The 20,496-nt window shown below is 42.9% G+C and overlaps 1 protein-coding gene and 1 pseudogene across 8 annotated transcripts; one reads left to right on the top strand and one right to left on the bottom strand.

The window, feature by feature from the left end:
- Positions 1-456: 456 nt before the first annotated feature.
- Positions 457-12,467, bottom strand: BECN1 (beclin 1). Of its 8 annotated transcripts, XM_036339681.1 has the most exons (13): positions 12,307-12,467; positions 11,952-12,080; positions 8,080-8,147; positions 7,155-7,213; positions 6,640-6,708; positions 6,399-6,489; positions 6,156-6,292; positions 5,806-6,000; positions 4,754-4,900; positions 3,108-3,257; positions 2,564-2,624; positions 1,983-2,125; positions 457-1,250 (listed from the first exon to the last, which is right to left on the bottom strand). In XM_036339681.1, exons 2-13 carry the CDS (start codon positions 12,076-12,078, stop codon positions 1,082-1,084), a joined length of 1,416 nt encoding a protein of 471 aa, XP_036195574.1. In that variant the 5' UTR covers positions 12,079-12,080; positions 12,307-12,467; the 3' UTR covers positions 457-1,081. The 8 variants fall into 8 exon arrangements, with proteins under 8 accessions (XP_036195574.1, XP_036195575.1, XP_036195578.1 ...); XM_036339682.1 differs by lacking the exon at positions 6,640-6,708; XM_036339683.1 differs by lacking the exon at positions 1,983-2,125 and having other exon boundaries at positions 1,074-1,250.
- A 5,687-nt stretch (positions 12,468-18,154) lies between these two features.
- On the top strand, positions 18,155-18,256 carry LOC118672593 (annotated as a pseudogene).
- The last annotated feature ends 2,240 nt before the right edge of the window (positions 18,257-20,496 follow it).

Genomic DNA, 20,496 nt, shown 5'->3' with positions numbered 1-20,496 from the left:
CAGAGAAAGAGTTAAAGTGGACAAGCCTGTCCATTTTGCCATATCAGAATGAAAATGTAAGATAAGAGAGATAGAATATTAATGAAGTTGGTTCGTTTTTGTTTAACAAGATATTTATGGCTTTTCTTTTCATTGTTCCTTTCATGAGAGAATATCAGACATGGAGATTATTATTTACCAAGGGCTCAAAAACTGAGACCATCTGGGTGACCTTGACTGAGCAAGAAGGCAGCCTGTATTTCTCCTTAAAGTTAAACATCTGTTCTGTTACTAAGATCTACAAAAATAGGGTTTTCTTTACAGCTGTCTATTTTCACTAGTCTTTTTAAAAAGTAACACTAACCCATCTCTAAACATGTTTCTACAGAATTTCCACATACCTGCACTTGAACTCAATTCTCCCAGAATACAAAGTACTCTATTTTAGTTAAAGAAAAATCCAACAGTGCACCATGGTCAGTTATCAGACTGCAGCAAATCTTTTATTACAAATAATTCTCTACATAATGTCTCCAAGAGTATCAAACACCATTTCATATCTCTAACACAGAGCAGAGCAGGCATTCAGTACTAGAACCAAGTGAGAAGTGTTAAATTTCAAGCTTCTGATCACATCACACGGTGACCAAAGCTTATATGTCATTTTCTCACATTATCCAACTGTGTGTCTCATACATCTCATCGTCTCAGTGGAGACAAAAGTTTCTATTTAATATTGTTAAGTGCAGGAAGTTGAGAGAGATAAATTAGTGAAAACACATCGATCTCAATTCAACTCAGTAACAAACAAAAACAGAAGCAAATTTAAATTAGTTTTTTAAGGTGAAAGAGGGAAAGGAAGGCATGGGGTTAAGAGTCAAAACTATAACAAGGCTGGTAGCTATACATGGCATGTGTAGCTCTGGGAACTATTTGCCATGTGATATTTTACAATAAAGTGGCTTTTGTAGATTTTTTCTTTTTTTTTCTTTTTGGTATTGTAAACATGTGTTTAATAATACCCAAAGTTAATTTAAAACTTTTCAAAGAAAACAAAATTTAAAGCCTTTAAGGCAAACATCCCACTAAGGAAAACAGAAAGTCATTTATTATAAAACTGTGAGGACACCCAAGCAAGACCCCACTTAAGATTCGTCAGCATGAACTTGAGAGCTTTTGTCCACTGTTCCTCAGAGTTAAACTGGGTTTTGATGGAATAGGAGCCGCCGCTGCCTCCTGTGTCTTCAATCTTGCCTTTTTCCACATCCATCCTGCAGATGGACACAGCAGAGCTCATTAGAAACTGAGATCTGATTTAAGTCAGTTCAGGCAAATGGGCAGGGACTTAATCATGGGACCATTCACGTCATTTTATCTATTAAAGAACTTGGCAAGAAACGGTAGTGTATTTTGGATTTACTTGAAAGCCAAAAGTCAAGAAGGCTGTCACAAGAGCCTCATTGTCATTTGGAGTACAGGGACAGGACACACACCCAAACAGATGACAAGCCTGGAGCAGAGGGAAAGTGAGGGTTACAGTACTCCTCACTGTTTTCCTAGGCATCCCTGAGCTCATGGGAGGGAAGGGAGCAGAAGAAAAGAAACGCTTTGTTTTGGGGTGAGAGAAGCAGCTCAGCTTTACTCTCTTGAACTAAGGTCTCTATCTATCACCGGGCTACACAATTTGACCAAAGGAAGCATTCCTGCACATTTCCAGGGCCTTCAGGAAAAACCTTCCTGAAGTTGGAGACTGGGCAGAAACTCCATAGCAAGAAAATCCCCCAAACTACCTAAGACAGCATTCTTTTTCTCCAGGAGTCAGGTGGTCACATTCTGTCCTACTTGCAGTATTAGATCAGTCTTTGCTCATCAGTGTCATGTGATTTTGTACCATTTCTGCTTTCCCTCCGTTCATACTATGTTTTGCCGCCATTCTTACTGTCCCTTCAATTCTGCTCCATTTGGTCCCACTCTAGATTCACTCAGCAATGGGGGATACTGACCTGTAAGGAAGACAGAATCGTGTCTCGCCTTTCTCAACCTCTTCTTTGAACTGCTGCACACAGTCCAGGAAAGCCACCATGGCATGATCAAACTTGTTGTCCCAGAAAAACCGCAACCCCCCAGAACAGTATAATGGCAGCTCCTGCCCAAGAAGAGAGAACTGGCTATGGGTGTGGTACCAGGATGGGCTATCAGAGATTGTTCTCAATCATACCTATCTCTCAAATCATGTTCTTTCTGTATTCCACTGAAAACAGTAACCCTGGGAAAATAACTATGCACCTAGAACGTTTTTATTATCAATGGAAATGTATTAAACATCTACCTCACAGTGATTCCTTCCCCACCCTAGAGCACACATTCTCCTCTAATCTGCCTATATCCCTTCTCAACAGACTGTAAAAAACACTCATTTTCTCTCTAGGCCTCAAAGAACTAATCCTGAACTGGACAAGACATTGGCTCTTCATGAGATATTTGTCTAGGGAGGAAATGGAATAATGTCATTATCAAGAATAAACTGTTTTTTTAGGAGATATAAAAATTCTGTATTCCAGTGAAAATGGAGTTCCCAGAGTACCTTAGATTTGTCTGTCAGAGACTCCAGGTAAGAGTGGTTTCCATAGGGAACAAGTCGATACCTAAAAAGGAGATGGATACAGAGATGGATATAGGGCTCCTCCAAAAGTGATTATTGGGATGTTAGAATCCAATGATTCTGAGACTTCATCCTACCTCTTTTATTATTTCCACCCTCTCTCTCACCTCCCTTTAGGCTCCATGTTTAAGATTTTGCTTACTGAACAAAGTACATATATAATCGTCTGGGGGGGGGGGGGCTTTGTGAGTGAATGTCTGTTTTGGTTTAGATTTAAAAACAAAAACTGAAAATAGCTTGCAGAACGCTAAAGTTCTGGAGATACTGGTGGGCTGGGGACCACTGCAGCTCGAGGACTGCTTGATCAATAGAAAGAGCCCTATGGTGAGCGGAAAACCAGAAACAGAAAGAAAACTCCCAGGCTATTGCGAGTAAGGGTTCCTGCCATAGTGGACAGCAGTACCAGTATGGAGTACAAATTATATCAAAGACATACCATACCCCAAGAAAGGGCTACATATCTTACCTCTGAAATTTCAGACCCATCTTATTGGCCAGGGCATGGAGCAGCAACACTGTCTGGCCCCAAGCAGCATTAATCTCATTCCATTCCACAGGAACACTGGGCAAGCGACCCAGTCTGAAGTTATTAATTGTGCCAAATTGTCCACTATGCCTATAGAAGGCAAAAGGACAGGGAAAAATACAGGGAGAACTTAAAACTTAGCAACTTCTAAGACTTCCTGCTCTTACCTAAAACATAAATCTCCCTCCTTACTAGTATCTTCAGATTCATATATCCAAGTTCTTCTTGGTACTTTAAATACATGTCTACAATGTGAGTCATCTTTCCACCTGCTGCTCAGATGCCAAAGCAGAAATTGGGGCATTATCCTTGAATGCTCTCTCAGCTCTCTCCCTTCAAGAAAGCATCAAACACTGTTGATTTTACTTCCTAAATCTCTTTAGTCTGTCCACTTCTCTCCAAACTCAATGCCATTACTCTTTTTCTATTTAGATTCCTACTAACAAGTTTCCTTACCAAAAATAGTACACTCTTCTCTCAAGTCATTTCTCACATTGCAGGTAAAGTTATCACAAATGCTAATGTAATTATGTCACTTCCCTGCCTAAAATGCTTCAATGGCTCCCACTGCCTTTTATTTTATTTTATTTTTTATTGATTTCAGAGAGGAAGGGAGACGGAAAGACAGAAACATCAATGATGAGAGAGAATCGTTGATCGGCTGCCTCCTGCACGCCCCACACTAGGGGGTCAAGCCCGCAACCCAGGCATGTGCCCTGACCAGGAACTGAACCGTGACCTCCTGGTTCATAGGTTAATGCTCAACCACTGAGCTACACCAGCTGGGCTACCACTGCCTTTTGGATAAAGTCCAAATCCCTTCATGATACCTACAAGGTACTTTAGGAACTGGTAACTCTCCAGTTTCATATCCTGTCATTCTCCCCTTTACACTCTAGTCACAATAAGCTCCTTTCAGTTCTCTGAATTCACCACTCCCACTTTCCTCTGTTTCTTTGCACATGATGTTCTCTCTGACAGGAACAACCCCCTCCTCTGCAGACTTCTATTCACATCTCAGCTTAAACATCAACCTCCTCTGAGGGAAAACTTTCCATGTGGCCTGCTCACATTGGGTGAAGTGCCCTTATGTGTTCCCACAGCACCCTAGATTAACCATTATCAATCTGTATTACAAGTGCCTATTACTTATTCATCTCTTCCACTAGATTATAAACAACTAGAAGGTAGAATGCATGTTTGCTGTTGCCATCCTAGTGCTTAGAATAGTGCCTACCACACAGTAGATGCTCATAGATACTAGTTAAATGGATAAAACATCAAGTAAATTAATACATGACTGACCCTACAGGTAAGAAATCAGCTCCAGGCAGAGGACCAGAATTTCATGTGGCTGGAGGACTCAGATCTGTCCCTTTCCTTGGAAGAATGGATGGCACCAAGCTCTAGAATTCCAATCCCCTGATTTTACCTAGCCTATCCTAAGGATGGAAAAAAACTAGATGGGATGAAAATGATATACAGTCCTATTTCGCAGGAGGTGGGCACCCTCGCTTAGTGGTCAACAGCTAAGGTCCAGATATGTAGTACTTTCCAGACACTCCTCACCCTCCAGCCCTCATTACCAAATGTGGAAGGTTGCATTAAAGACGTTGGTTTTCTTCAGCTTGTCCAGCTGCATCTGGGCATAACGCATCTGGTTTTCTACACTCTTCAGCTCATCATCCAGTTCCAGCTGTTGTCGTTTAAATTCACTGTATTCCCTCTGATACCTGTGAGCAGCCAAAGTGGCCATTGAAGACTGTTAGTTTAGGGGCTAAAATTTCTCTGTTATCACCCTCCTTAAGGACTTCTTCTTAGTGATTATGGTTATATCTAGTTACAGCATCACTGAGATTTGTCACAGATCTGTCACACTCAAAGAACATACTTGCCCCGGTTGTTTTGCCTGGGAGGGACAGGAATGTCTCAAATTCCAGCTGCCCATTTGCAAAAAGGGGAGGAAGAAAGGACTCTTCCAAACCAGGCCAAACACCTCTCGATGTCTGACCTTTTCCAGAATCAAGGTGAAATGTGTCAAGAGTGGCTTCTTCATGGCTTGGCCATAACTGAACTCCTATAACTTCACCTCTGCATTCTTATTGTCCTTTAAACAGTAAACACCATTTCCAATGAAACTTGTTACACTGCTCTGTGAAAAATTAACTTTTTGTTCTGTCCTTCACTTCCCCTATTTCAGTTAATGTGGACACTATGTCTCCTCCAATAGACAGAGGGTTCTCTCAGGTCGAGAGCACCAAGGAAATTTTTGAGCTGAGAAGGAATGAATGTGGGCCAATATGCTCATCTCTCCAGAGCAGGATGCTGGGTGCAGAGGCTGGCTTACCCAATGAGCCCCGTTCCCTACAGCACAGAGCTGTGACTACAGCCCTGGCTCTCCACTCTCTATTTAATCAACATACTTTTTTTACTTAGTCATGCTGACCCTTCATACGTAACTCTTCAAACAAATGTGAAGAAACAGGGCCTGGAAACAATATGCAGGATCCAGAGCAGACATGCTGCAGAGTGACAGCTGAATGCAGCTTACAAACTAATCAGACACATTCAGATGGAAGCCATTTCCCCTCCTGGAGCTTTCCGGGCAGGAAATTAGAAGAGCAGGGTGATCACTTACTGAGCCTCCTCCTGATCCAGTCTCTCAGCTTCAGCCTGGACCTGTTCAAGATTTTCTGCCACTAGTTTACGGTTCTTTTCCACATCTTCCAGCTCCTGAATCAGCCTCTCTTCCTCTAATGCCAGCTCCTTTAGCTCCATCTGTAGCTGTTCACTGTCATCCTCATTCATTTGCTCTAAGATTTCCAAACAGCGCCTGCCAAGGACAGAGAGTATGCTTGCAGAAGGAACCTGTTATTCTGTTTACCTGAGTTGAGCATAGCTCTTGGGTAAGAACCAGGCAGTTTCAGAGCAGTGACGGCTCTAAGACCCAGATGTCAGTGTCCAGGCCCTGGCTCTGGAGGCACTCACTTGTAGTTCTGACACTCATTTTCAGTGACGTTGAGCTGAGTGTCCAGCTGGTCTAACAGAGTATCTGTGCATTCCTCACACAGTGGGTGATCCACATCTGTCTGGCCTGACATGATGTCAAAAAGGTCCCCAGTTACCTGGAAGTATGGGAGAGTCAGGATAGGGCCTGCCCCATGCTACCTGCCCAGACAACCCCTCTACCAGCCATGCCCACTGCTTGATGCTGGAATGAGGCCGACTTGCCTTCAGTCTTCGGCTGAGGTTCTCCATGGTTCCGCCATCAGATGCCTCCCCAATCAGAGTGAAGCTGTTGGCACTTTCCGTAGACATCATCCTGCAGACAGCCCCCCGCCCATGGGCCACATGAGGGAGCAGAGAGGCCTCCTCCACCTACTGCAGTGCCAGTGGCAGAGACTCTCAAGCACCAGCTGAGGGGCCTCAAGGTGCATACCCACTCCTAGCCCGACTGACCTCCCAAGGGTACCTCTCTCCCAAGGGAAGGCCATGCTGGTCTTCCACAGGGGCACTCAGCACGAAGGTTGGCCTGGACAGACTAAGGAGGGAGAGGGGGGCATCAAAAACTGATGTGTGTGTCTATAATAGAAAAGGAAGGAGAATCCGGAAAGACCATTTTTTAATATTACACCCCTTGACAGACACCTTCACATGCATCAATAACTAAGAACCTGAACACATAACATTAGCTATTCTTAAACTTTTCAAGAGCCCATCTCTTTTATTAGTCAATCACTCCCTGGACTTTTCTCACTTCTTTATCATGAGAATTATTGTCTCTTTCCACGTGTAAATGGCTACAGGAAAAACTCAATTAGTATTGGAAGATGATGGGCCAGTATAAGGGAATGCATCTTTTTTGGAGGAGCCAAAAGGCTGGGCGATGATACATTTCTATCACCTGGCTCCAGGTCTCAATTGTGGGTTCCATTAAAATTCTACTAGTCTTTGGCAAGGAGCAGGGGGCTGAGGAGTAGTAGGCACCTGGCTGGGGGGATGAATCTGCGAGAGACACCATCCTGACGAGTTTCAATAAATGGCTCCTGGGAACGAAATAAGAGGGCATTAGAATTTTGGCAGCTTAGAACTATTTGGCTTTACCCTTGACTGACAACCACAAGACGATAAACCAGAGACTTAACTGGGCATTACCTAGACTTTCCTTAAATACTAAGAAAGGACGCCGGGTGCAGACACACCCCAAGTCCCATTTGATTTTTTTATGGGGAACAGCATTCCCTATGTTATATTCAATTGTAATTAAATATGCATTTTCTCAACACTTACTAGTCAGGGGTAAGGGCGAGATGCCCTAAATATCATAGCACAAGGAAAAAGCCAGATCAGACTACAATGAAGTTTGGCATGGCAAAGAAAAAAGTAGGTCATTTATATGTTTTAAATACACTGATATAATTTATATGTGATCAAAAACTTATATCTGTCTTTGGCAATGAAAATGATCACTGAAGTTATCACAGTTTAAAAATGACATGTTCCCCCCCCCCAAAAAAAGACATGTTCTTTAACAATGACAATACCCCCTGGCTAGGGTAATCATATAATTTGTTGCTGAAACCAAGATACTTTTGAGAATGGAGAGGAGTGGATATTAATAATTAGTTAGGACAACGGATGTAAACCAGGAATGCCCTGAGATGACCTAGATATATAGGTCATCCCATCTCTCACCTATAATGGCTTATAATTCTGCATCAAATAAAGAACCTCTCTCCACGTTTTTAAATGGATGACTCTTTCAGTAACCCTGTAACCTCAGGTACCTCCAATGATCCACAGTGGCTTGATCATGTAGAATGCCTCGTTAACCAGAGATCCCGAAAGTTTGTGGGCTCTACAAGCACCAAGTACCCTGCAGAAACCCGGGTTGCATTCCAGTGTTTCCTACCTCTCCTGAGTTACCCTCTTCCTCCTGGGTCTCTCCTGATTTCACCTGGGCTGTGGCAAGTAATGGAGCTAAGGGCAAGGAAAACATTGAGTCAGAAAGAATCTTATCAAAGGAGTGGGTATAAAAGTATAGAAAAAGGCCCTGGCTGGCACCTCAGTGGTTAGAACATCAGCAGCCACATCAAGGGCACAAACCTGGATTGCAGGTTTGATCCCTGGTCCCAGGAGGCAACCAATCGATGTGTCTCTCTCACATCAATGTTTCTCTCTCTCCCTCCCTGCCTTCCATTCTCTCTGGAAATTAATGGGAAAAAAATATCCTTGGGTGAGGATTAACAGCAATAATAAAAAAGTGTAGAAAAAGAATTGGAATTATACTCATAACCACCCCCACCTATACCTTTTTCTTAAAGTACCATTTACACAAAGAAGAATCTTTTCTTTACACTCATTAAATGAGATTAAAGAGTTATTAAATTTTTTCCAAAATAACCTAAATATATAAAAGGCTAATATGCTAAGTGTCCTTCCCTCCATCCAGGTAATGACGTTAAGTAGCAACACCCGGCTTCCTCTCTCTAGTGACCACTAGCCTCCTTGCAGTTTCTTCATAGCCAGGTGCAAACATTTCACACTGTAACCAAATGTCTGTGAAGCGTTTTCCCGTGCCTCATCTCATTTGATCCTCACAGAAGTCCTGGAGTAGGTAAACAGGAGACTTGGTGGAATCCTATTTTCTTTTCATTAGCCAGAAAACAGATTTAGAAAGCTTAGAAACTTGACCTGACTGAAAAGAAGTATGAAATGCTGGACCTTGAAAATGACTTCAGATTTTCTCACTGCACAGAATATAGTCAAACACTGCTGCAGTTAAATATTTTACCCTTTGTTCTCCCTTTGTGATCTACAATAATAATCTGCTTTGGTTGATATTTACTGCTGTGTTGCTGACAATTACCTGAAAGAGAAGTTGGGGTGCTTCACTGGGCTGGAAAAAGTTTAGCTACATCAGAAAGCAGGTCTAATTAAGCAAGTTTATTCTATATCTATAAAAGGCTAAGTTGACTCGTGATACATATAAAGCTCTCGCTGGTGCCAATCGCATGCATGTGTTTCGATCTGTCATTGTCGATAACAGAATTTGGTTGACACTTCTATTATAGAGAAAGGGCGAATAGCGATATTAAAATATTTCTTCTAATTAATTTTCTTCCAATGTGCATGAATCTGTGCACCGAGCCACTAGTGATATTATGGTTATGTTTTTAAAGATGCCTTATCTTTCAAAAATAGTTACAAAATATTAACTGTATTTATGTTTGGGATTTACTTCAAAATAATTTGGACCCTGGCTGGTGCTCAGTGGTTAGAGCATCGGCCCACAGACTGAAGGGTCAGTCAAGGGCATACACTTTGGTTGCAGGCTCGATCCCCTGCCTCAGTGTGCAGGAGGCAACCAATTGATGTTTCTCTCTCTGTCCCCCCTTTTTCCTTCCCTTCCACTCTGAAAATCAATGGGAAAATATCCTCCCCTAAAAAAAAAAATCCTATATAATAAAACTCTAATATGCAAATCAACTGAACATAATAACCAGTCATTCTGATGCGCACTGACAACCAAGGGGCAGACACTCAACGCGGGAGCTGCCCCCTGATGGTCAGTGAGCTCCCACAGGGGGAGCACAGCTCAGCCAGAAGTCAGGCTCACAGCTGGTGAGCACAGTGGCAGTGGCGGGAGCCTCTCCCACCTCTGCGGCAGCGCTAAGGACTGAGCCTAAGCCGGCAGTAGGACATCCCCTGACGGATCCCGGACTGTGAGAGGACACAGGTTGGGCTGAGAAGACCCCCCCCCCCCAAGTGCACCGGGCCTCTAGTATGCATCTATAATAATACTACTACTACTACTACTAATAATAATAATAAAAGTGTAATATGCCAATTAGACCGGACATCCTCCTTCCGGACGACCTTCCGGATGAAGCTGGGGCAGGGGGTGGGGCTGCGAGGGAAACCCGGGTTCTGGGTGCCAGGGAAGCCGGTGCTGGCAGCTGGGGGAAGGAAGGCCTACTCTTGCATGAATTTCGGGTACCGGGTCTCTAATGTATACATATATATGTGTATACACACACACACACACACACACACACACACACACACATACATATCCTCCAGTGAGGATTAAAAAAAAAGAATGTTAAAAATAATTTGGGCCCTTGCTGATTTGGCTCAGTGGATAGAGCGTCAGCCTGTAGACTGAAGGATCCTGGGTTCGACTCCGGTCAGGGGTACATGCTCGGGTTTCAGGCTCAGTCCCCAATGGGGGGCGTGCAGGAGGTGGCCAGTCAATGATTCTCTCTCATCATTGATGTTTCTATCTCTCTCTCCCTCTCCGTTCCTCTCTGGAATCAATAAACATATATTTTAAAAATAATAATAAAATTTAAAAAATAAAAATAATTTGGGGTGGGAGAATAGATGGGGCTAAATGAAACATTATTAAATATGCATTAATAATTGTTGAAGGTAGGTGTTTTTAACAAAGTGAAAAAACTAAGTAAGTGGGGATTGGAGGTGAGTGAAGACACAGAGAACACAAGAATGAGAGAATGTAGCTAGTTGTTGAAACTACGTGATGGATACAAGGGAGTTCATTATGCTATTCTCTTGGCTATATATTTAAATTTTTTCCATAATAAAAAGTTTAAAATATATTAAAGAGTTAATTCTCCTCAGAGAGACAAATCAGGTAGTAACATTAGCTAACACTTACTATTATTTGCCCAGCATATTCCTAAGTATTTATGTTCCTTGTCATATTTGATTCTTAAAACTACCTTGAGATTGTTTTATGTCTTACTGATAAAGAAACCGGGACCTAGAGAGGTGGTGTAACTTGCAAAAAGTCACTCAGGCCCTAACCGGTTTGGCTCAGTGGGTAGAGCGTCGGCCTGCGGTCTGAGGGGTCCCAGGTTCGATTCCGGTCAAGGGCATGTGCCTTGGTTGCAGGCACATCCCCAGTGGGGGGCGTGCAGGAGGCAGCTGATCGATGTTTCTCTCTCATTGATGTTTCTAACTCTCTATCCGTCTCCTTTCCTCTCTGTAAAAATTCAATAAAATATATTAAAAAAAAAAAAAGAAAAGTCACTCAGCTAGTAAATGACAGCCAGGATTTAAATCCAAGCAGGCTGTCTCCAGATCCTTGAGCTTATTTTTTTAATGCGTTTTTTTTTTTTTAACTGACTTTTAGAGAGACAGTAAGGGAGACAGATAGAAACACTGACGAGAGAGGGACATCATCTGACGGAATCGAACCCCAAGACCTCTCGACGCTCAACCGCTGAGCCACAGGGGCCGGGCTCCTTGAGCTTATTTTAACTGCTTATTCAGTTTTCTCTTTTAAAAACTGTATCTCACTTCCTGGGTCTATGAGAATTGTTCCTCCATTTACTAGCTGTTGACCACTGGGTAAGTCACTTAAGTTTTCTGATCCTCAACTCCTCATTTGTAAAATGTTCCCTACGGGTTGTTGCAGGGACTAAACTAAGTAAAGCATGCAATGCACTTGGTACATGGTAAGTCCTCAAAATGGGCCCTTTATCATTACATATACGCACATATTCCTTTACTCCGAAAGAGCAGGAGTAAGAAAACTACGGACCTTTCCTTGCTATACAAAGCTCTCCGAGACGCACTGAGTCAGGAGTCCTTTACGTTCCGGATAAGAAAACAGGGAGCCAGAGAGATTAAGTGACTTTCCTAGGTTTACACGGGAGTCTGTGGCGGACTACACGGGCAGACACCTTAAGACCTCCATCTCCAAAGCTGCCCACTTTCAACAACTTTGACCACCCTCTTTGCAAGGGTCTCGCTGACCTGTGAGCTCCTGGATGGTGACACGGTCCAGGATCTTGAAGCTCGTGTCCAGTTTTAGGGGCTGGCTGCAGCGCTGGCACACGAAGCTCACCTGCATGGTGCTGCTGGACGTCTTAGATCCCTCCATCCCTGCGGCGATGGAGAGGAGGCGATATTAGGGAGAATCGGCGCCCTAGAATCCCGGGTCTGGGGCTACTGAAGGGGGAAAATCCCGCCCGCGCCGTTCTCTCTAGGGACGGTACGATAGCAAGTGGACCTGCTTCCGGGGCAGCCCCGGCAAAAACAGTTTACAGCCCAGTCAGGGAGGGGCTCCCAGGCTCCCTTCTCCGGTCGCGGTTCAGCCCTCGTTCTTCACCTCGGAGTCCGGAGCCCGCCACCCTGGTCCGGTCTACCGCGGGGGCACTACGGCCTCCGGGCTGCCCTGGAGGGAGGCCTCCAGAACTGCCATCGTCCTGTCTTCAGCTACTTCCCGGTGGGCCAGGGGAGGACTTCCGCCCTGACCGGATGTGACGCCACGACGGCGGCAGCTGCAGGAGGAGCCAGTAGGTCGGTCCAGATCCACCCGCTTTCGGGCCGGGCTGCGGCCCCTAGAGGCTGAGCTGGGAAACGCGGCCGGCGGCGGGTGAGCGCAGGTTGCCTGGGGAAGTGGAAGGACCGAGCAGGGAGAGATGGAGGAGTCTCTGCCATTCTCTAATTCAGTGACTTTTCTTTAGATTTGTCACTTCTGAGAGGAGCCACTTTAGTTCTTTCTGCAGTATCAGTTTTAAAAATTTCTCCTTGGGAGAGCTGGGCTTTCTTTCAAACGCCCCCGAGTGAGTGGTAGACACACTTGGAGGGGAGGTAAACTTTGTGTTTATATTATAATGTAATGGGGTGACCCGCGGAGACGACCACCAGGGACTCAGATCAAAATGTAGGAACCTTTATTAAGCTGGCCAGCGACCACAGTTACAGCACCCTGCCGAAGCAGATGCAGAAGCAAGCTTTTATTCACAAAAACCACAAAACGGTTGGCTAAACACACACAAAGTTCGTCGCTCTATTTCTCAACACAAGATACAGACTCAGCCGAACTGGTTTGGCTCAGTGGATAGAGCGTCGGCCTGCGGACTGAAGGGTCCCAGGTTCGATCCGGGTCAAGGGCATGTACCTTGGTTGCCGGCACATCCCCAGTAGGGGGTGTGCAGGAGGCAGCTGATCGATCTCTCTCATCTATGTTTCTAACTCTCTGTCCCTCTCCTTTCTTCTCTATTAAAAAAATCAATAAAATATTTTTTTTAAAAAAAGATACAGATTCATACCTTTGAAAGATCACAGGTTACAGGCTCATACCTTTGAAAGGTCACAGGTTACAGGCTCATACCTTTGAAAGGTCACAGGTTCCAGGCTCATACCTTTGAAAGGTCACAGGCTCGCCCTAACCGGGTTGGCTCAGTGGGTAGAGCGTTGGCCTGCAGACTGAAAGCTCCCAGGTTTGATTCTAGTCAAGGGCATGTACCTTGATTGCAGGCACATCCCCAGTAGGAGGTGTGTAGAAGGCAGCTGATTGATGTTTCTCTCTCATCAATGTTTCTAACTCTCTATCCCTCTCTCTTCCTCTCTGTAAAAAATCAATAAAATATATTTAAAAAAAAAAAGAAAGGTCACAGGCTCATACCTTTGAAAGGTTAGGTTCCCGGAGCCCGTCACCCCTGGCTAAACCGTGACCTGCTTGTAAAAAATGTTAAGAGGGAGCTGTGATCTTTGCAACAGAGCCAGAGACTGCGATGACCTAATTTAACTGTAACCTTCTATTGTTCCTATGCCCTGGGGCGTTTATTACATTCCCTACTGGTCTTTTACGGAAATCAAATCATTGATTCTGCTTCCTGCCAGCCTTCTTTAGGGATTTGTTGGTAGTGAGTGCCCCAGGCCTCACTGTCCTGGTAAACCAGGGTAGTGAGTCAGTGGTCTTCCATGGGGCTAAGGTTTCACAGCCCCAAGAGGCACAGTAAAAGTCATCTTCACCCCACACTCCGGCGGCCCTTCATGGGGGCAGACATAGTGCTGGGTTCACCATAGGTAAGGCTTCCACACCCATATGTCTGTGTCAGGGGCTCTGAGGTGGTGGCCTTCCCAATGATTTTAGGCTGAGTCTGCCTAGCAAACAGTTCTAAATCACCAGGGCGGCTGCGGACTTCAGCTCCGTTTTCCTCCGCTTTGCTCCTGGGAGTTTAGTTGTTTTTTTAGTGTATTAGAATTCTTTATTCTTAGAAACCTCAATCCTTTAATGACTACCAAAAGTGAACAGTCAGCATTTTTATATTAATATTTATGCTGCTCTCCCTCCTAGATTTTTCCTCTGTGCTCTTAGAGGATCTTAAGTCCTCCTCCTTTACTACTCTTGATTTCTCCGACAATCCCCTGTCCAGTTGTTTGTCTCCCTTTAAACAGTGAGAGTTTCGGAGAAAACCACAGACTACTACTGTAGTAGTCTTCCCTCCCGGAGGCTGGGATCCTACCTGTGGAGAAAAATGATTCTTAGTAGGCCTGGAAAAGATAGCAGATGAGGATAAGGGAGTATAGGAACATTTTTTGCAGACTGAAAGCCTGGAGGGCCTCTTGAAAGAAAAGATCTTTAATCCAGTTACAGATGCTGTCAGAATCAGGATGAGGGAGGAAGGGAAAGACCAGGTTATGTCTCTATGAGAATCCTAATAAAATGGCAAGTCAAACAAAACATACAACCAGGGTTAACGGGGTCCATAGACAGTTAAATAACAAGTTCTTTGTTCTTTGAAATTTACCACTTTGTTAATTTGCTAAGTAAATAGTTAACTTGAAAAGACTTCTCTCTTGCTTTTCTTACAAGCAATCTCAGAACCAAGCAATCTTGGAACCTAGCCAGCCTTTGTTTTAGCCTTTAAATCTACCCCAGAACTTCAAAATTTCAATTTAATAAAGCGAATTTACAACCCAGCCAGGTAAGAGCAACTGATAAGACAGAAATTTTTATTAGCTAAGTGGGCTGATTCCCTCGGTAATAGTGAGCAAAAGACTGAGAAAAAGAAATCTCACAGCTGCTAGAGACTTTTGCAGACCATTACGGGTCCAGCCCAAACGTTTAGCCAGACGAATCAACAGAAATGCAGAATAAATCAAAGTAGCTCTCACTTCACAGAGACCAGTTAATGAGCAGCCAAGACAGACAAATACCCGTACTCACACTCTCTCAGTAGACTAGCCCAGACTGGAGCTGAGCAGATAAATGAAACAATGCCCAAATCCCCAGATAGGCATGGGGGCACTCCTAGCACCCATGTCCCAGAAAAGAATTCTTGACCAACGTCTTGGTGAGAACCTACCGGAGGAGTTAAGACTGCGTCCAGTTCCCCTTCTTGGTAGCAAATTAGCTAGTCACACACAAACAGCTGTTCACTCATAATTCCTCAATCGAATCCCTTTTTAAATTTTTCAACATGCAATTGAGAACAGTGGGTTTACTTTGTCCTGACCCCATGATGATCGGTGGCGAGAGACAGACAAGGGAGGGGGTGACCTGTTTTCACAGATCCTCATGCAGATGCCCGCCTGGACGCGTCCCTTGGGAGTTTAGATTCGTCTTAGCTAAGGTGCACCCATATAAACCCCGGGCTGGTCACCTCCACCTGAGGGTGAGTCACCATTATGCCATATGACGAATCGTGGAACCGCAGGCTAGGGCCCACTCGGACTCCGTAACCAAAGTCGTGGAGCCACACAAAGGAGAGGAGAGGGCAGGCCCTCTCCCTCCACACTCGCACACTTTCACCAGACATTCGCTCAGAGTTTAAACAATCTATCCAATTCCTAACTAATTCCCAATTCCTTACTAATTGCCTAAGGGAGCTCTATGGCTTCCCGGGAGGTGATCAAGCTCCCCTCCCACTCACTTGGAGTGGGCTTGACTGATAGGGGGTTGACAAAGACGACTGACCCTAACCCATTTTGACAAAGACAAAAAAGAACAAAGACAAAACAAACCAGACAAGTGCAACCTAAGGTTGCCCAGACCAGGACCCCCAGACGCAGTTGAATCCAGGTGGTCGGACTCCGAGGTTCTGCTGCGTCCAGCCCTCTTTTGAGTCCTAAAGGAAACGTTCTACAGACAGATACCAGATTCTTACCTCCCCACTGGAGGTCCAGGTGGCTCACTGTTTTCGAATTGCAGTTTTGGGAGGAAAACACTCCGCCTCCCTGGGACCCAGGACGGAGACTGGAGTGTCCTCGCCTGGGGCGTCTGGGGTGTCCACAGACAACTTGGCCGGAGTGGATCTCACTGGAGCCTCCAAATGTAATGGGGTGGCCCGCGGAGATGACCACCAGGAACTCAGATCAAAATTTGGGAACCTTTATTAAGCTGGCCAGCGACTACAGTTACAGCACCCTGCTGAAGCAGAGGCTGAATTGCAGCCCCGACCAGATGCAGAAGCAAGCTTTTATTCACAAAAACCACAAAACAATTGGCTAAACACACACAAAGTTCGTCACTCTATTTCTCAACACAAGATACATACCTTTGAAAGGTCACAGGTTACAGGCTCATACCTTTCTTTGAAAGGTCACAGGCTCATACCTTTGAAAGGTTAGGTTCCCGGAGCCCGTCACCCCTGGCTAAACTGTGACCTGCTTGTAAAAATGTTAAGAGGGAGCTGTGGTCTTTGCACAGAGCCAGAGACTGCGATGACCTAATTTAACTGTAACCTTCTATTGTTCCTAAGCCCTGGGTCGTTTATTACAATAAAATTTCAATTATTAATTAGAGAAAGTCGAGCACTTCAGATATTGAAACATATAAAGATGTTATAAAATATAAAATTAAAACATTTTTATCTTGATGCAGGAATAAAGAGATCAATGAAACAGAACAGAGTTCAAAAATAGACCAAATATACAGGGGGATTTAGTATGTGATAAAGCTAGTCTTTCAAATCAGTGAGGAAATGATCTACTTAATAAGGGATGAGTGGGGCCTAAGAGCCTTGTAGATAGTAGTGAGCTGAATCTTCTACTTCACTACTTACACCAAAAGAGATTTGTAGTTATCCACAAATTTAAGCATGATTAAAAGTACCAGATGAAAGCATGTGTGAAAATTTTTAATAATCCTGGAGTGGAGAAGGACACGAAAATCAGAAGCCAAAAAAGGGGAATATTGAATTTTACTCCTTAGAAATGAAAACTTTTGGAACTGAAAAAAAAATTACAAAAGAAAAACGTGGAAAAAAGTTTCAGCTCATAAAATAGAAGGCAAATTTCCTTTAAATGCATAATTCTATACAATCAATAAATTTACCAATAGGCCAGTATGAAATGGGCAAAGCATATGAAAAAGCAGATCACAGAAACAAATGGTTGATAAAGAAATAAAAAGACTTTACTTAGGGCATCCATAGACCTCAAAGGACCTTTTCTTTAGATCATACTCCTCAGATAGTCTTCATCCCACCCTTTTTTTCTTAAAGAATATTTTTAAAGCTTAAATTTGTATATTAATTTAGGACTTTATTTAGAAGTATAGGCTGTCTTTGGTGGCAGCAGTATATTCTGAAATGTTTCATAGATATTTATATTTTTGAGTAAAGATGGTGTTGCTGAACGACAAAAAAAAAGAAAGAAAAAGATGTTTCATTTCACTTGTAGTTAAGACAATTGAAATTACACTTCAAGGAGGCATTCCTCATTTATGAGATTGGTAAAGGCTGAACCAGTTGATAATATCCACTGTTGATGAGCATTTGGGGAACTCTAGAATACTGTTGGCTGGAAGTATAAATTAGTATCATAGGGGATTGCTTAAAAAATTATGGTATAATTCATTAGCAGAATACTATGCAACTATTAAAAAGAATGAAATAAACTTGTGTTTTATTTGATTCAGTTGACTACTTTGTGAGTCGTCTGAAGAAGTGCAAGGGTGGAAGCAGGAAAACCAGTTACTAGGTTTTCGCATGAATTGAGGCAAGAGATGATTGTCAATTGAAATAAGAAGTTATAGGCAGTGTACGTGATATGATTCCATTTGTACATAACATACACCATAACATACTATATATGGTGCATGATATGACATTATGTTATATTTGATATGCTCAAGCAGTGTCTTTCACTGGAGATTGGACAGAGACTTTACTTCAGTTTGTATTGTTAGATTTTTATTTTTTATTTTTTTTTTACAATATGCCATCGCTTCTCGGCCTTTTAGCTAAGATCAAGTGTAGTATCTGTTCTTACCGGTTTTTTTTTTACAATATACCTATGGTTAATTTACAGAAAATTAAACTTTTACAGAAATACAATATTAACAATACAGGAAGTTAGGGGAATAATGTCATGAAATTACCCATAATCTCACCACACTACTACTTTTGTTTTCCATTAAAATGTTTTTCCTATTTTAACACGGTTGTATTTGTATTTATAATTTATATGCAATTTTTGTATCCTGCTTTTAAAATTTAACAGTACATACTGAACAATTTTCCATGTTGCTTACAGTTTAGGTAATTGTCATCGCTGCATCACAGCACATCAAGTGCACTAACAATGTATTTCTTTGTTGCTGGAAACTCCCATTGCTTCCAGTTTTGGTAATTACAGTAATGTTGCAATGAAGAGCTGACTGCTTTCTTATAATAAAGCCTCACTATTGGAATTACTGATGAAAAGAGTATGGCTTTCTCATGTCTCTTGATTAACATTAGCAACTGTTTTCCAGAGCAGTTGCACATAATCACATTCTGCCTCCAGTAATGTATGAGAGAGCCTCTTTCATGATGCCTTGGCCAGTATTAGGTATCATATATTTGAGGAATGAGGGGGCGGGAGGAAGGCATGTCCCTCTTATTTTCATTGGCATATTTGGTATAGATTGGGTTGGTGTTCTCCTTTTGTGAATTTTCCGTTTGCATCCTTTGCCCATTTATCTGTTAGGTAATATTTTGCTTAATAATTTTCATTGATTTGTATAACTGGTCTATTAAGGTATTTCCCAGATGTGTGAGTTTTAAATTCTTATGAGGTCAAATCTGCCTTTTTTTTTCCCCTTGGTGACATATTTCTTTTCTTAAAATATATTTTTATTGATTTCAGAGAGGAAGGGAGAGGGAGAGATAGAAACATCCATGATGAAAATCATTGATCAGCTGCCTCCTGCACACCCCTAACTGGACATCGAGCCTTCAACCCAGGCATGCGAATCTTGACCAGAATCAAACCTAGGACCCTTCAGTCCACAGGCCAAGGCTCTATCCACTGAACCTAACTGGCCAGGGCCTTGGTAACTTATATTTCTTAGAAAGTTGTTCTCACTTCTAGAAATGACTTTCTTATTTTGAATGTAGGTGATCCTCCTATAATTAGATGTAACATAGGAACTAGATTTCCTCCTGGTATTGCTAATTAGATAAGCTTTACAACCCTTCTTTCTCTTGGATCTTTCAGCATGAGACTCCCTCTAGGGGAGGCCTGCTGTGGTGGGTTCATAGCCCTACATTTCTTCCTGCTTGGCTGCCACTAATACCATCTCAGAAAGGCATAGAGATGTAATGGGTTTCTAGGGGAAGAGTGCATAGAGATTACAACTGAGGTTGAAAGTGTAGACTGAGTTCAAACCTATCTTTATCATTCACCAACACTGACCTTGAGCAAGTTATTCAATTACTCTGTGCCTTGTTTTCTTGTTTCTGAACAGAGCATAATAGTGTATGTCACATAGGGTAGTGTGATGATTAAATGATCTAATATGAGGTACAAAGAGCAAGGCCTGGCACATAGTAAACTCTCTGTGTGCCCTGCTGCTTGCAGAATATATGACAGTCAGTATGTATAGTGCTCAAGGGATTGTGAATACTGAACATACCCCAAGTCATCAATTCAACAAGTATTTATTGAGGACCTACTATGTACCAATCACTCTTCTAGGTCTGGGAGGATACATTGGTGAACTGTTCTCATAGCTTATATTCTAGAGGAGAGAATTTGAGAAATATAAACAAATGAATAATTGTAGATAATGGTAGATGTTATAGGTTGAATTTTGTACCCCCAAAAGATGTTGAAGTCCTAATCCCAGCACCTGTGATGTGACCTTATTTGGAAATAGTGTCTTTGAAGATGATCAAGTTAATGAAGCCCTTAGGGTGGGCTCTAACCCAATATGACTGATGTTCTTATAAAAAGGGGTAATTTGGCCCTGGCCGGTATGGCTCAATTGGTTGAGTGACGTTCCATGCACCAAGAGGTCACTGGTTTGATTCTTGGTCAGGGCATAAACAAGAATCAACCAATGAATGCATTAATAAGTGGAACAAAAAATGGATATTCTCTCTCTCTCTAAAAATCAATTTTTAAAAATTTTTAAAGGGGCAATTTAGACACAAAGATAGTCATAAACAGCGGGATGACAGTTGGTTGGGGTGTCGTCCAGTGAACAAAGAGGATGCTGGTTTGATTCCCTGACAGGGCACATACCTAGGTTGTGGGTTCAATCCTCAGTGGGTGTGCATATAGGAGGCAACCGATCCAT

The sequence above is a fragment of the Myotis myotis genome, unplaced genomic scaffold (genome assembly GCF_014108235.1).
Source record: "Myotis myotis isolate mMyoMyo1 unplaced genomic scaffold, mMyoMyo1.p scaffold_m19_p_17, whole genome shotgun sequence".
In the NCBI taxonomy this organism is placed as follows: Eukaryota; Metazoa; Chordata; class Mammalia; order Chiroptera; family Vespertilionidae; genus Myotis; species Myotis myotis.
The sequence above is the reverse complement of the archived record's forward strand: the minus strand, read 5'-3'. Positions and strand labels throughout refer to the sequence as shown.